A 14,077-nucleotide genomic window follows, 5' to 3' on the forward strand; every position below is an offset into this window, starting at 1 on the left:
CCCTGTCCCCTTTTTGGTGTCTCTGATTTTTGGGGGGGGTCCCTGTCCCCTTTTTGGGGTCTCTGATTTTTAGGGGTGGTCCCTGTCCCCTTTTGGGTGTCTCTGATTTTTTGGGGGGGGGGTCCCTGTCCCCTTTTGGGTGTCTCTGATTTTTTGGGGGGGGGTCCCTGTCCCCTTTTGGGTGTCTCTGATTTTTGGGGGGGGGGGTCCCTGTCCCCTTTTTGGGGTCTGTGATATTTTTGGGGGGGTCCCTGTCCCCTTTTTGGGGTCTGTGATATTTGGGGGGGGTCCCTGTCCCCTTTTTGAGGCTCCCTGATTTTTAGGGGGGGTTCCTTGGCCCTTTTAGGAATTCCCTGATTTTTTGGGGGTGTCCATGTCCCCCTTTAGGGATTCCCTGATTTTTTGGGGTGTCCTTGTCCCTTTTAGGGATTCCCTGATTTTTTGGGGTGTCCTTGACCCCTTTTAGGGATTCCCTGATTTTTTGGGGGTGTCCTTGTCCCTTTTAGGGATTCCCTGATTTTTTGGGGGTGTCCTTGTCCCTTTTAGGGATTCCCTGATTTTTTGGGGTGTCCTTGTACCTTTTAGGGATTCCCTGATTTTTTGGGGGTGTCCGTGTCCCCCTTTAGGAATTCCCTGATTTTTTGGGGGTTCCTTGACCCTTTTAGGGATTCCCTGATTTTTTTGGGGGTGTCCCTGTCCCTTTTAGGAATTCCCTGATTTTTTAGGGGAGTGTCCATGACCCCTTTAGGGGGTCCCTGATTTTTTGGGGGGTGTCCTTGTCCTTTTTAGAGATTCCCTGATTTTTTTGGGGGGGTGTCCTTGACCCTTTTAGGGAGTCCCTGATTTTTTTGGGGGTGTCCTTGTCCTTTTTAGAGATTCCCTGATTTTTTTTGGGGGGTGTCCTTGACCCCTTTAGGGGATTCCTGATTTTTAGGGGGGTCCCTTTCCCTTTTTAGGGGGTCCCTGATTTTTGGGATCCCCCCGTGGGATCAGAACCCCCCCAAACCCCTTTAAGGGTTTAACCCTTAAAAGATTTAAAGATTCCATGGAATCCCTGGAATGACATTTATGGGAATCTCTCCCCCCTCACTCCCCAATTCCCGGGGTTTTCCTGGCTCCCACCTGGGGTTTTTTTTTCGGATAAATGAATTTTTTGGGAATTTTGGGGGTTGAGGAGGGGTCCCAACCCACCCCCGGGTTTTTCCAGCGCTGGAATCTCCTCCCTTTCCCAGGAATTTTTTTGGGGGGGGATTTCCCCTCACATCCCAAAATTCCCAACCCCATTCCCACAAAACCTCCCGAATTTTCCCGTGGGAATTCCCGCAGAGAGGGGGAAAAAATAAAAAAATCCCCTTTGGATTTCTGTGGGTTCCGCGGGAATTTTTGGGATTTTTCCACCTCCTGGAAGGCTCCGGCTCCCGTGGGAATCTCGGGGTTATCCAAGGGCACGGGAGCGAGGATTTTTTTGGGATCTCTTCCCGGGGGAGCTGCTCCAGTTTGGAATTTAAATTAAAAAATAAAAAAAAAGAAACCACAAAACCAAACCGGGATGGAGCAGCCGAAGTTGCATCCCAGAAATCTCCTGGAATTGTTTTTCCAGCTTTTCCCGGGATTTATCCCAAATAAAAACCCACAAAACAACCGGAGCTTCATCCCAGAATGTCCTGGAATTGTTTTTCCAGTTCTTTTTTATCCCGAGGACAAAAGAAAGGGGAAAAAAAACCCAAAATCCCGAAGGGTTGGGTTGGAATTTGAGTTTGGAATTTGAGGCGGATCCCGGGAGTTGAAAGCCAGGAATTCTCGCGGTTTTCCCAGGATATTTTTTGGGTTGGATTTTCCGGGCAGGGAAGGGAGGGAGGAGCCGCTCCCAGCAGGGATTTTTTTATTTAATTCGGGAAAAAATAACATTCCCGATTTCCATGGGAGCGCCGGGGGCCCCCGGGCTGGGATTTAACTGGGATTTAACTGGGATTTAGCCGGGGTTTAGCTGGGATTGCATTCCCGGGCTTTTGGGCCGTGCCAAGGGTGGGAATGGGGATTCATCCAGGATTTCTCCTTCATTCCCTGCTTTTATTTTCAGCTGTGGAAAAGGCTGGAAATTGGAATTTTTCTGGGATTTCATTCCCTGGTTTTTTCCAGTTACGCAAAGGGTGGGAAGCTGGATTTTTATTTTTTCCTTGGGATTGCATTCCCTGCTTTTTCCAGTTATTTAAAAGGTGGGAATTGGGATTTATCCAGGATTTTTCTGGGATTTTATTCCCTGTTTTTCCAGCCCTGGAAAGGGTGGGAATGGGGATTTATCCAGGATTTATCCAGGATTTATCCCACCCTTTTCAGGGCTGGAATGGGGAATTTATCCAGGGTTTATCCAGGATTCCATTCCCTGGTTTTCCAGTTGTTCCAAGGCTGGGAATGGGGATTTATCCAGGATTTATCCAGGGTTTATCCACGATTCCATTCCCGGTTTTCCAGCCCTTCAAGGAGTGAGAATTGGGATTTTTCTGAGTTTTATTCAGGGTTTATCCAGGATTCCACTCCCTGTTTTTCCAGCCCTGCAAGGAATGGGAATGGGGATTTATCCAGGATTCCTTTCCCTGGCTTTCCAGTTGTTCCAAGGCTGGGAATGGGGATTTATCCAGGATTTATCCAGGAATTATCCAGGATTTATTCCGGATTTATCCAGGATTCCATCCCCGGTTTTCCCAGCCCTACAAGGAGCAAGAATTGGGATTTTTCTGAGTTTTGTCCAGGGTTTATCCAGGACTCCATTCCCGGTTTTCCCAGCCCTGCACAGAGTGGGAATTGGGGATTTATCCAGGATTTATCCAGGATTTATCCAGGGATTTATCTGAGTTTTACCCAGGATTCCATCCCCTGTTTTTCCAGCCCTGCAAGGAATGGGAATGGGGATTTATCCAGGATTCCATTCCCGGTTTTTCCAGTTGTTCCAAGGCTGGGAATGGGGATTTATCCAGGATTTATCCAGGATTTATCCAGGATTCCATTCCCTGTTTTCCCAGCCCTGCAAGGAGTGGGAACTGGGAATTTGTCTGAGTTTTCTCCAGGGCTTCTCCAGATTCCATTCCCGGTTTTTCCAGTTGTTCCAAGACTGGAAATGGGGATTTATCCAGGATTTCATTCCCTGTTTTTCCAGCCCTGCACAGAGTGGGAATTGGGGATTTATCCAGGATTTATCTAGGATTTATCCAGGGATTTATCTGAGTTTTACCCAGGATTCCATCCCCTGTTTTCCCAGCCCTGCACAGAGTGGGAATTGGGGATTTATCCAGGATTTATTCCGGATTTCTCCAGACTCCATTCCCTGTTTTCCAGCCCTGCAAACAGTGGGAATTGGGGATTTATCCAGGATTTATCCAGGATTTATTCCGGATTTATCCAGGACTCCATTCCCGGTTTTCCAGCCCTGCACAGCCTGGGAATCGGGGATTTATCCAGGATTTATCCAGGATTTATTCCGGATTTCTCCAGACTCCATTCCCTGTTTTCCAGCCCTGCAAACAGTGGGAATTGGGGATTTATCCAGGATTTATCCAGGATTTATTCCGGATTTCTTCAGGACTCCATTCCCGGTTTTCCAGCCCTGCAAGGAGTGAGAATTGGGATTTTTCTGAGTTTTATCCCGGGTTTCTCCAGGATTCCATTCCCGGTTTTCCAGCCCTGCACAGCCTGGGAATTGGGGATTTATCCAGGGATTTTTCTGAGTTTTATTCAGGATTCCATCCCAGTTTTTCCAGCCCTGCACAGCCTGGGAATCGCAGCCTCCCCGCTCTCAATTCCTGGAAAAGCGCCCTGGGAATGTGGGGGAAAATCTGGGATCGTCTCCCAGGCAGGGCAGGGCAGAGCCCGCAGGATTTTCCCGACGGCAAAAAATAAAAAATTCCAGGATTCCAGAAGGGGCCTGCGTGGGGGGCTCAGAATTCCCGCCTGGAATTCCATTCCCAGAGTTTTTATTCATCCCCCTCCCCCTCGAAAAAATCCGGGAAGTTTTTTTTCCTCCCTCACAAATTCCACCACTTTTTTATTTTTAATTTATTTCCCCCCTCTCTCTCCTCCTTTTTTATTTTTTTTTTATTTTCCAAGGATTTTTTTTGTCATTCCCGCCCACTCCGGGCTCTTCCCAGAGCCACTTCCTTTGCTTTCTTTTTTCCCTTTATTTTTTTTTCTCTCTGGGAATGTTCGTGGGATGGGGCTTTCCATGGAACTTTTTTTCCGCTGACAAAACCTTCTGGGAATTTTTCTCCAGCGGCAAAAACCCGAAATAAATTAAAAAAAAAATAAAAAAGGTCGGGAAAAATAATAATAATATTAAAAAAAAACGGAACAAAATCCAACAAAAAAAATTCCATCGGAAACGGGGCTTGGAAAGGAAACCGGGATTGGAAAAGGGAAGCTCAGGGAATTTATCCGGAGGTGTTTATTCCCGAAAAAAATAGGAAAAAAAAAAGCTTTTCCTGCCTCTTCCAGCGCCGGGAGGAGCTCGGAGCTGAGCTGGGATACCCCGGGGGAAAAGCGGGAATCGGGGATTTTTTGGGATCTCTTGGAATTCCCGGTTGGGATCGGGGTTTGGGGGAAGGATTTGCTGCGGCCAGAGGTGGAAAAATATCCCGGAGGAGCTTCAGGTACAGGAAAAAGGGGGAAAAAATGGGAAAAATCGGGGAAATCTGTGGGGTTTGAAGTGTGGGATAGGGGGGGAAAAAGTGGGAAAAATGGGGAAAAATGGGGAAAATCCGTGGGGTTTTAAAGGATGGGATAGGGGGGCAAAAAAGTGGGAAAAAGGGGAAAATCCATGGGGGTTTAAAGTGTGGGATGGGGGAAGAATGTGGGAAAAAAAGTGGGAAAAATCAGGAAAATCCGTGGGGGTTTAAAGCGTGGGATAGGGGGAAAAAAGTGGGAAAAAAAAAGGGAAAAAAAAGTGGGAAAAATCAGCAGAATCCATGGATTTTAAAGGACTGGGATAGGGGGAAAAAAGTGGGAAAAATCCGGAAAATCCGTGGGGTTTAAAGTGTGGGATAGGGGGGAAAAAAGTGGGAAAAAAGTGGGAAAAATCCGGAAAATCTGTGGGTTTAAAGTGAGGGATAGGGAGGAAAAAAAAGTGGGAAAAATCAGGAGAATCCATGGAATTTAAAGGATGGGATCTGAGGGGTTTTTCCTCCTGGAATTCCTCAGGATTGGGATGGGATCTACAACAAAAAAAAAAGGGAAAAAAGTGGGAAAATCCATGGATTTTAAAGCCTGGGATGGGATCTGTGGTGGTTTTTTCCCTGAATTTTCTCCTGGAATTCCTCAGGATAAAATCGAGATTTTGGGGGGGGTTCAGTGGAGTTTTCCCGAGGGATTTGGGGTTTTTTGGGATTTTCCCAGGTGGGACAAAGGCCTGGATTCCGGGAAGGAGGAGAGGCTGCCCTAATTCCAGCCGGGATTCCCGAGGGATCCGTGTCCTGCTTATCCCGGGGATCCCTCCTGGGGATTTCTCCTTCTGTTCACGCTGCTTTTTATGGAGTTTTCCCTAAAAAAAAAATCAGGAATGGGTTCAGGTGTTATTGTGGGGATGGGGGAATTTTGGGGAATTTTTTTGGGGAATTTTTTTTGGGGAATTTTTTCCTTCCAGCCCCTGCCCGGGAGGCTTCGGATTCCGGCGGAAATTTGGGAATATTGGTGTGGATGTGGTTCCCAGAGAGCTGCTGGGGGTTTTATTCCCAGGGTTTTTAAAAATCTGGCGAGGAGGAATTTCAATTATCCCAGCCCAGGGGTCGAGAATTCCAATTTTTCCTGGTTTTTGTCTTGCTGAGACTGAGGAATTCCAATTTTCTCTGTTTTTTTATCCTTCTGGGATCGAGGAATTCCAATTATCCCAGCCCAGGGGTCAAGAATTCAAATTTTCCCTGTTTTTTTTTATCCTACTGGGACTGAGGAATTCCAATTTTCCCCTGCCCAGGGGTTGAGAATTCCAATTTTCCCTGGTTTTTGTCTTGCTGGGACTGAGGAATTCCAATTATCCCTGCCCAGGGCTTGAGGAATTCCAATTTTCCCTGCCCGTTTTCCCTCTGGGATTGAGGAATTCCCATTTTTCCTGCCCTTTTCCACCTCAGGGGTTGAGGAATTCCAGCTCTGCCCCCAGGTAAAATTCCTGATTTTTTTTTTTTTTATCCTGGGCTGGATTTTTCCAGCCCTGAATTCCTGAAATTCCCAAATGTCAGGGAGCAGGAGGGATGGGTGGGGAGGGGAATTCCTGAGGGTGGGAATTCCGGAATGCCTGGAATTCTCTGTGCCAGCCGGGAATGTCCCCGGGAATGGGAATTATCCCTGAATTCTGGGAATGTCCTGAATCCTGGAAATTGTTCTGAATTCTGGGAATTGTCCCAGGAATGGGAATTGTCCTGAATCCTGGGAATTGTCCCCAGAAATGGGAATTATCCCGGACCTTGGGAATTGTCCTGAGTCCTGGGAATTGTCCCTGAATCCTGGGAATTGTTCTGAATTCTGGGAATTGTCCTGAATTCTGGGAATTGTCCTGAATCCTGGGAATTGTTCCTGAGTCCTGGGAATTGTCCCTGAATTTGGGATTGTCCTGAGTCCTGGGAATTGTCCCTGAATCCTGGGAATTGTCCCTGAATCCTGGGAATATCCTGAATTCTGGGATTGTCCTGAATCCTGGGAATTGTCCCCAGAAATGGGAATTATCCCGGACCTTGGGAATTGTCCTGAGTCCTGGGAATTGTCCCAGGAATGGGAATTGTTCCTGAATCTTGGGAATTGTCCCTGAATCCTGGGAATTGTCCTGAGTCCTGGGAATTGTCCCTGATCCCAGGATTGTCCCCAGGAATGGGAATTGCAGGACTGGGACTGTCCCTGATCCTGGAATGTCCCAGATCCCCGGGACTGGGATTTTCCTTGTCCCCAATCCCTGGAATTGTCCCCAATCCCAGGATTGTCCCCAATCCCAGGATTGTCCCCACGTCCGGGATTTGTCCCCGGGACTGGGATGGTCAAACTGGGATTGTCCCTGATCCTGGAATGTCCTCGATCCTTAAATTGTCCCCAGGACTGGGAATTTCCCCAATCCCTGGAATTGTCCCCAACCCCCGGAATTGTCCCCAGGACTGGGAATTGTCCCCAGTCCCCAGAATTATCCCCAGTCCCCGGAATTGTCCCCAATCCTGGAATTGTCCCCAGTCCCTGGAATTGTCCCCAGTCCCCAGAATTGTCCCCAATCCCCGGAATTGTCCCCAATCCCTGGAATTGTCCCCAGTCCCTGGAATTGTCCCCAGTCCCCGGAATTGTCCCCAATCCCTGGAATTGTCCCCAGTCCCTGGAATTGTCCCCAGGACTGGGAATTGTCCCCAGTCCCCGGAATTGTCCCCAATCCCAGGATTGTCCCCAATCCCCAGGATTGTCCCCAATCCCTGGAATTGTCCCAAATCCCTGGAATTGTCCCCAGGACTGGGAATTGTCCCCAGGACTGGGAATTGTCCCCAGTCCCTGGAATTGTCCCCAGGACTGGGAATTGTCCCCAATCCCAGGATTGTCCCCAATCCCCAGGATTGTCCCCAATCCCCGGAATTGTCCCCAATCCCTGGAATTGTCCCAAATCCCTGGAATTGTCCCCAGTCCCTGGAATTGTCCCCAGTCCCTGGAATTGTCTCCAGGACTGGGAATTGTCCCCAGTCCCCGGAATTGTGCCCAATCCCTGGAATTGTCCCCAATCCCCGGAATTGTCCCCAGGACTGGGAATTGTCCCCAGTCCCCGGAATTGTCCCCAGGACTGGGAATTGTCCCCAGTCCCCGGAATTGTCCCCAGGACTGGGAATTGTCCCCAGGACTGGGAATTGTCCCCAGTCCCTGGAATTGTCCCCAGGACTGGGAATTGTCCCCAGGACTGGGAATTGTCCCCAGTCCCCGGAATTGTCCCCAGGACTGGGAATTGTCCCCAGTCCCTGGAATTGTCCCCAGTCCCTGGAATTGTCCCCAGTCCCTGGAATTGTCCCCAGTCCCGGGAATTGTCCCCAGTCCCGGGAATTGTCCCCAGTCCCGGGAATTGTCCCCAGGACTGGGAATTGTCCCCAATCCCTGGAATTGTCCCCAGTCCCCGGAATTGTCCCCAGTCCCCGGAATTGTCCCCAGTCCCTGGAATTGTCCCCAGTCCCTGGAATTGTCCCCAGGACTGGGAATTGTCCCCAGTCCCCGGAATTGTGCCCAGTCCCCGGAATTGTCCCCAGGACTGGGAATTGTCCCCAGGACTGGGAATTGTCCCCAGTCCCTGGAATTGTCCCCAGTCCCCGGAATTGTCCCCAATCCCTGGAATTGTCCCCAGGACTGGGAATTGTCCCCAGTCCCCGGAATTGTCCCCAATCCCTGGAATTGTCCCCAGGACTGGGAATTGTCCCCAGTCCCCGGAATTGTCCCCAATCCCTGGAATTGTCCCCAATCCCAGGATTGTCCCTGGGATCACCCCGGGCTGTTCCCTCTGTGTTGGCTCTGCCTCCTAATTAATGCCCCATTAATGGCTAATTAATACCTTATAAGTTAACCTTTCATTAATGGTTAATTAATACCTCATTAATAGCTCACTAACAGCCAAATCATATCTAATTAATAGCTCATTAACAACTAATTAATTCCTTTTTAATAGCTCATTAACAACTAATTTAATGACTCATTAATAGCCTATTAATAACTAAATCAATGCCTCGTTAATAGTCCATTAATAACTAAATTAATGACTCATTCATAACCAAATTAATGCCTGATTAATAGCTCATTACCAATTAGTAACTAATAGTAATTAATTAATAACCAATAGCCAATTGATAGCTCGTTAGTAGCTAATTGATATCCAGTCAATAACAAATTCATATCCAATCAATAACCCAATAATTACCAATCAATAGCTAATATCCAATTAACAACTGATTAGTAACTAATCAATATGAATCAATAAAATTAATTAGCAATTAATAGCTCGTTAATAACTACTTAATACCCAATTAATATCAGACTAAGAACCAACTGACACCTCTTAATAACTAATTAATGACTAATTATAAGCTATTAATAGCCAAATAATAGCTCATTAATAGCCAGTAATTGACAACTAATAATGACTAATAATTACCCAATAAATTAGCAAGTAATAATTAGCTAATGAGTGATAATTAATAATGAGCAGCTCCCAATTCTGCTCCTTTTCCAGGGAATTCTGCAGCCATGGACATCGAGGACTGCAATGCCCGATCCTACATCACCGGTAAGGAATTCCACAAAATATTCCAGGATTTTTCCCAGTTTTTCCCAGTTTTCCCAAATTTTCCCAATTTTTCCCACATTTTCCCTGATTTTTTCCCCAATTTTCTCGGATTTTTCCCAGATTTTCCCCAATTTTCCCATGATTTTTTCTAGATTTTTCCCAAATTTCCCCTGAGTTTTCCCAGATTTTTCCCCAATTTTACCCGATTTTTCCAGATTTTTCCCCTGATGTTTCCCAGATTTCCCCTGATTTTTCCTGGATTTTTGGGATTGCAGCCCCTTCCTGCCCCTTCCCGGATTTTCCCCAATTTTCCCTGGATTTTCCCAGATTTTCCTCAATTTCCCTGGATTTTTCCCTGGATTTTTCCCTGGATTTTTCCCTGAATTTTTCCCTGAATTTTTCCCTGAATTTTTTCCTCATTTTTTCCCTGATTTTTTCCCATATTTTCCCTGGATTTTCCCCAATTTTTCCCTGGATTTTCCCCAATTTTTCCCTGGATTTTCCCCAATTTTTCCCTGGATTTTTCCCTGGATTTTTCCCTGGATTTTTCCCTGGATTTTTCCCTGAATTTTTTCCCCATTTTTTCCCCGATTTTTCCCCGATTTTTCCCTGAGTTTCCCTGGATTTTTCCCAGATTTTCCCTGATTCTTCCCCGATTTTCCCCAATTTTTCCCAGATTCTCCCTGGATTTTTCCCTGGATTTTTCCCTGGATTTTTCCCTGGATTTTTCCCCAATTTTCCCCCGATATTCCCCAATTTTTCCCCGATTTTCCCTGAGTTTCCCTGAATTTTTCCCTGAGTTTCCCTGAATTTTTCCCCAATTTTTCCCCGATTTTCCCCAATTTTTCCCAGATTTTCCCTGAGTTTCCCTGGATTTTTCCCCGATTTTCCCCGATTTTTGGGATTCCCAGCAGATCCTGAGGGAATTTGGCCGCTCCAGCCCCAAATCCCAATTTTTGTGGGATTTATCCCGATTTCCACGGAGCCCGAGCCGGAATCTCTCCATTTTTCCAGCTTTTCCTTCAACTCCAGAGCTCCAGGGCTGGAAAATCCCCGGGGAATTTTCCCAGGAGTGGGAAAAACCGGGAAAGAACCGGGAAAAAACCGGGAAAAAACCGGGAAAAAACCGGGAAAAAAATGGGAAAAAAATGGGAAAAAACCGGGAAAAAAAATGGGAAAAACCGGGAAAAAAATGGGAAAAAAATGGGAAAAACCGGGAAAAAAATGGGAAAAAACCGGGAAAAAAATGGAAAAAAATGGGAAAAACCGGGAAAAAAAAGGGAAAAAACCGGGAAAAAAATGGGAAAAAAACGGGAAAAAAAAGGAAAAAACCGGGAAAAAACCAGGAAAAAAATGGGAAAAAACCGGGAAAAAAACGGGGAAAAAAACGGGAAAAAAATGGAAAAAACCGGGAAAAAATGGAAAAAACCGGGAAAAAACTGGGAATGTGGGGAAGAGTCGAGATCTGGGGGCCGAGGGTGGGAAATTCCCGCTTGGATCGGGGCTGGAATTTCCAGGAGGGGCGGGAATGGTTCAAATTCCAGCCTGGCAGGAGGCAGGGAGGGAGGGAGGGAGGGCGGGAGGAGATCCAGGAAAATTCCATGAGGGAGAAGCTTGGAATGTTCCCAGGGCAGCCTGGAATGTTCCCAGGGCCGGGCTGGAATTGCCCCGCGGGGAGGGGGAGGGGAGGGAGGGGAATTTTCCGCCTTTGGAATCGTCCCGGGGGGGCTGATCCCGAAAAAAGGGGGGCTGGGGGTGCGTTCCTGAGGGGGGGAGCCCCTGGATCCTTCTGATTCCCTGGATCCATCCTGGATCAATCCCGGACCTTTCCTGAGCCCCTGGATAAATCCTGATTCCCTGGATCCATCCTGGATCCTTCCTGAGCCTCTGGATCCTTCCTGAGCCCCTGGATCCATCCTGGATCAATCCTGGATCAATCCCGGACCTTTCCTGAGCCCCTGGATCCATCCTGGATCCTTCCTGAGCCTCTGGATTCATCCTGATTTCCTGGATCCATCCTGGATCAATCCTGAGCCCCTGGATCCTTCCTGAGCCTCTGGATCAATCCTGGATCAATCCCGGATCTTTCCTGAGCCTCTGGATAAATCCTGGATCCTTCCTGGATCAATCCCGGATCAATCCCGGACCTTTCCTGAGCCCCTGGATCCATCCCAGATCCTTCTGATTCCCTGGATAAATCCTGGATCAGTCCCAAATCCTTCGTGAGCCCCTGGATACATCCTGGATCCATCCTGGATCAATCCTGGATCCATCCTGAGCCTCTGGATCTTTCCCAAGCCCCTGGATCCATCCTGGATCAATCCTGAGCCTCTGGATCAATCCTGGATCATTCTGATTCCCTGGATCCATCCTGGATCAATCCTGAGCCCCCAGATCCATCCCAGATCCTTCAGATTCCCTGGATCTTTCCCAAGCCCCTGGATCAATCCCAAACCCTTTTGGTTCCCTGGATCAATCCTGAGCCTCTGGATCCATCCGGGATCAATCCTGAGCCTCTGGATCCATCCGGGATCAATCCCGAGCCTCTGGATCCATCCTGGATCCATCCTGAGCCCCTGGATCCATCCCGGACCTTTCCTGAGCCTCTGGATCCATCCCGGACCTTTCCTGAGCCCCTGGATCAATCCTGGATCCTGCTGATTCCCTGGATCCATCCCCGCTCTCCCTTCCCACATTCCCAAATTCCCACCCCTCTCCCTCCTCCTCCTCCTCCTCTCCCTCTCCCATTCCCAGCTCCATTCCCATTCCCGGTTTTTGGGAATTTCCCATTTTCCATTAAAATCTGGGATCCAAACCCCCCCCCCGCTCCGTCTCATCCCCTCCTCCCCCTCACATTCCCACATTCCCTTCTCCCTCCTCCTCCTCCCTCATTCCCAGCTCGTCCCGGCTCCATCCCGGAGTTTTTGGGAATGTCCCATTTCTCCCTGGAAAATCTGGGATCCCTCTAAAATCCGGGATCCGAACCCTGCGCTCCCTCCTGAATTCCCACCCCTCTCCCTCCCCTCCCTCTCCGCTTCCCGGGGCAATTCCCACTGGAATTCCCGGTTCCTGCTCTTGGCCAGGACTAAAATCTGGGATCTGCTCCCCCTCCTCCCTCCCCACATTCCCGTTCCCACGGAAATCCTGGGATGCCACGGAAATCCTGGGATCCCATGGAAATCCTGGGATCCCCCATTCGCTCTGAGCCATTCCCACATTCCCGGGGCAGTTCCCGGCTCCATCCCCAATTCCCGATTTTTGGGAATGCCCCGTTTGTGCCTCTGCTCATCCCAATCCCTCTGGAATCCCTGGAATCTCTCCCCACATTCCCATCCCTCCTCCTCCTCCTCCCTCTTCATTCCTGAGCTTTTCCCAGCCCCATTCCCGGGGCAATTCCCGGCTCCATTCCCGGTTCCTGCTTTTCCTCAGCCCCATCCCACCAAATTCTTCCTCCCACATTCCCACATTCCCATTCCCACATTCCCACATTCCCATTCCCACTCCCTGCCTTTTGGGAATGCCTCATTTCTCATCCCCATCCCGCTGAAATTCTGGGATCCCTCTGGAATCCGGGACCCCTCTCCCCTTCCCACATTCCCTCCTCCTCCTCATCCTCCCCCATTCCTGCCTCATTCCCGCTGGAATTCCCAGTTCCCGGTTTTTGGGAATGCCTCATTTCTGATCCAAATCCCACTAAACCCCTGGGATCCCTCTGAAATCTGGGATCCCTCTGAAATCAGGGACCCCTCTCCCCTTCCCTCATTCCCACATTCCCACATTCCCGCCTCCCTCCTCCTCCTCCCCAGCCCCATTCCTGCCTCATTCCCGCTGGAATTCCCAGTTCCCGGTTTTTGGGAATGCTCCATTTCTGATCCAAATCCCACTAAAACCCCGGGATCCCTCTGAAATCTGGGAACCTTCCCACATTCCCACTTTCCCACATTATTCCCACATTCCCACATTCCCACATTCCCGCCTCCCTCCTCCTCCTCCCCAGCCCCATTCCTGCCTCATTCCCGATGGAATTCCCAGTTCCCGGTTTTTGGGAATGCTCCATTTCTGATCCAAATCCCACTAAAACCCCGGGATCCCTCTGAAATCTGGGAACCTTCCCACATTCCCACTTTCCCACATTATTCCCACATTCCCACATTCCCACATTCCCTCCTCCTCCTCCTCCCCTGCCCCATTCCTGCCTCATTCCCGCTGGAATTCCCAGTTCCCGGTTTTTGGGAGCGCTCCACTCCTCATCCCGCTCAAACCCCGGGAACCCCTGGCACCCCTGGCCGCTCCCTCCTCCTCCTCCTCCCTCTCCTGAGCTGGATTTTCCCTGGATTTTCCCTGGATTTTCCCTGGATTTTCCCTGGATTCCAGGAATCTGCTCTTCCTGGAAGGTGAGCGGCTGCGTGCGCCCCGCCAGCGCCGCCCTGCGCCCTGCCGGGATCCCGCGCTGCTTCCCGGGAATCCCGATCCAGGGATCTCCGGGATTCCTCCCGCAAGGTACGGCCCCGCCAAATCCCGGGAAAAACCCAAAAAAATCCGGGAAAAATCAACTCCGGGAGGGGGGTGGGAAAAACACAAAAAAATCAACCCGCGCTGGGAGGGGATTGAAGGGATTTCAGGAATTCCCGGCTGGAATGAGGGAGGAGGGAAGAGCGGGAGAGCTTTGGCCACTCCCCGGGGTGGGATTTGGGGATTTGGGGATTTGGGAGGAGCCGGAGATTCCCGGAGCGCCTCCGGGATTTGGGGATTTGGAGCCGCTGGAATTGTCGGGGTCGGGAGCGCGGAGCGGGATGAGGCTGCAGGAGATTC

The 14,077-nt window shown here is 49.4% G+C and overlaps 1 protein-coding gene across 3 annotated transcripts in view; it reads left to right on the forward strand.

Moving 5' to 3' along the window:
- The window catches only part of IKZF4 (IKAROS family zinc finger 4), a 40,789-nt gene that overhangs the window by 2,716 nt on the left and 23,996 nt on the right, over positions 1–14,077 (forward strand). For 2 of the 3 annotated variants that reach the window (XR_010083329.1, XM_063420956.1), the window contains exons 2-3: positions 9,212–9,265; positions 13,640–13,765. Coding sequence is in view for 2 of the 3 variants with exons in the window: in XM_063420956.1 (XP_063277026.1) it covers positions 9,226–9,265; positions 13,640–13,765 (166 nt within the window). In the remaining variant the exon portion in view is untranslated. Of the gene's footprint in view, positions 1–5,041; positions 6,140–9,211; positions 9,266–13,639; positions 13,766–14,077 lie in introns of those variants that run through there. The other variant, XM_063420957.1, reaches the window with a different exon arrangement.

This window comes from Prinia subflava, chromosome 34 (assembly GCF_021018805.1).
Source record: "Prinia subflava isolate CZ2003 ecotype Zambia chromosome 34, Cam_Psub_1.2, whole genome shotgun sequence".
In the NCBI taxonomy this organism is placed as follows: Eukaryota; Metazoa; Chordata; class Aves; order Passeriformes; family Cisticolidae; genus Prinia; species Prinia subflava.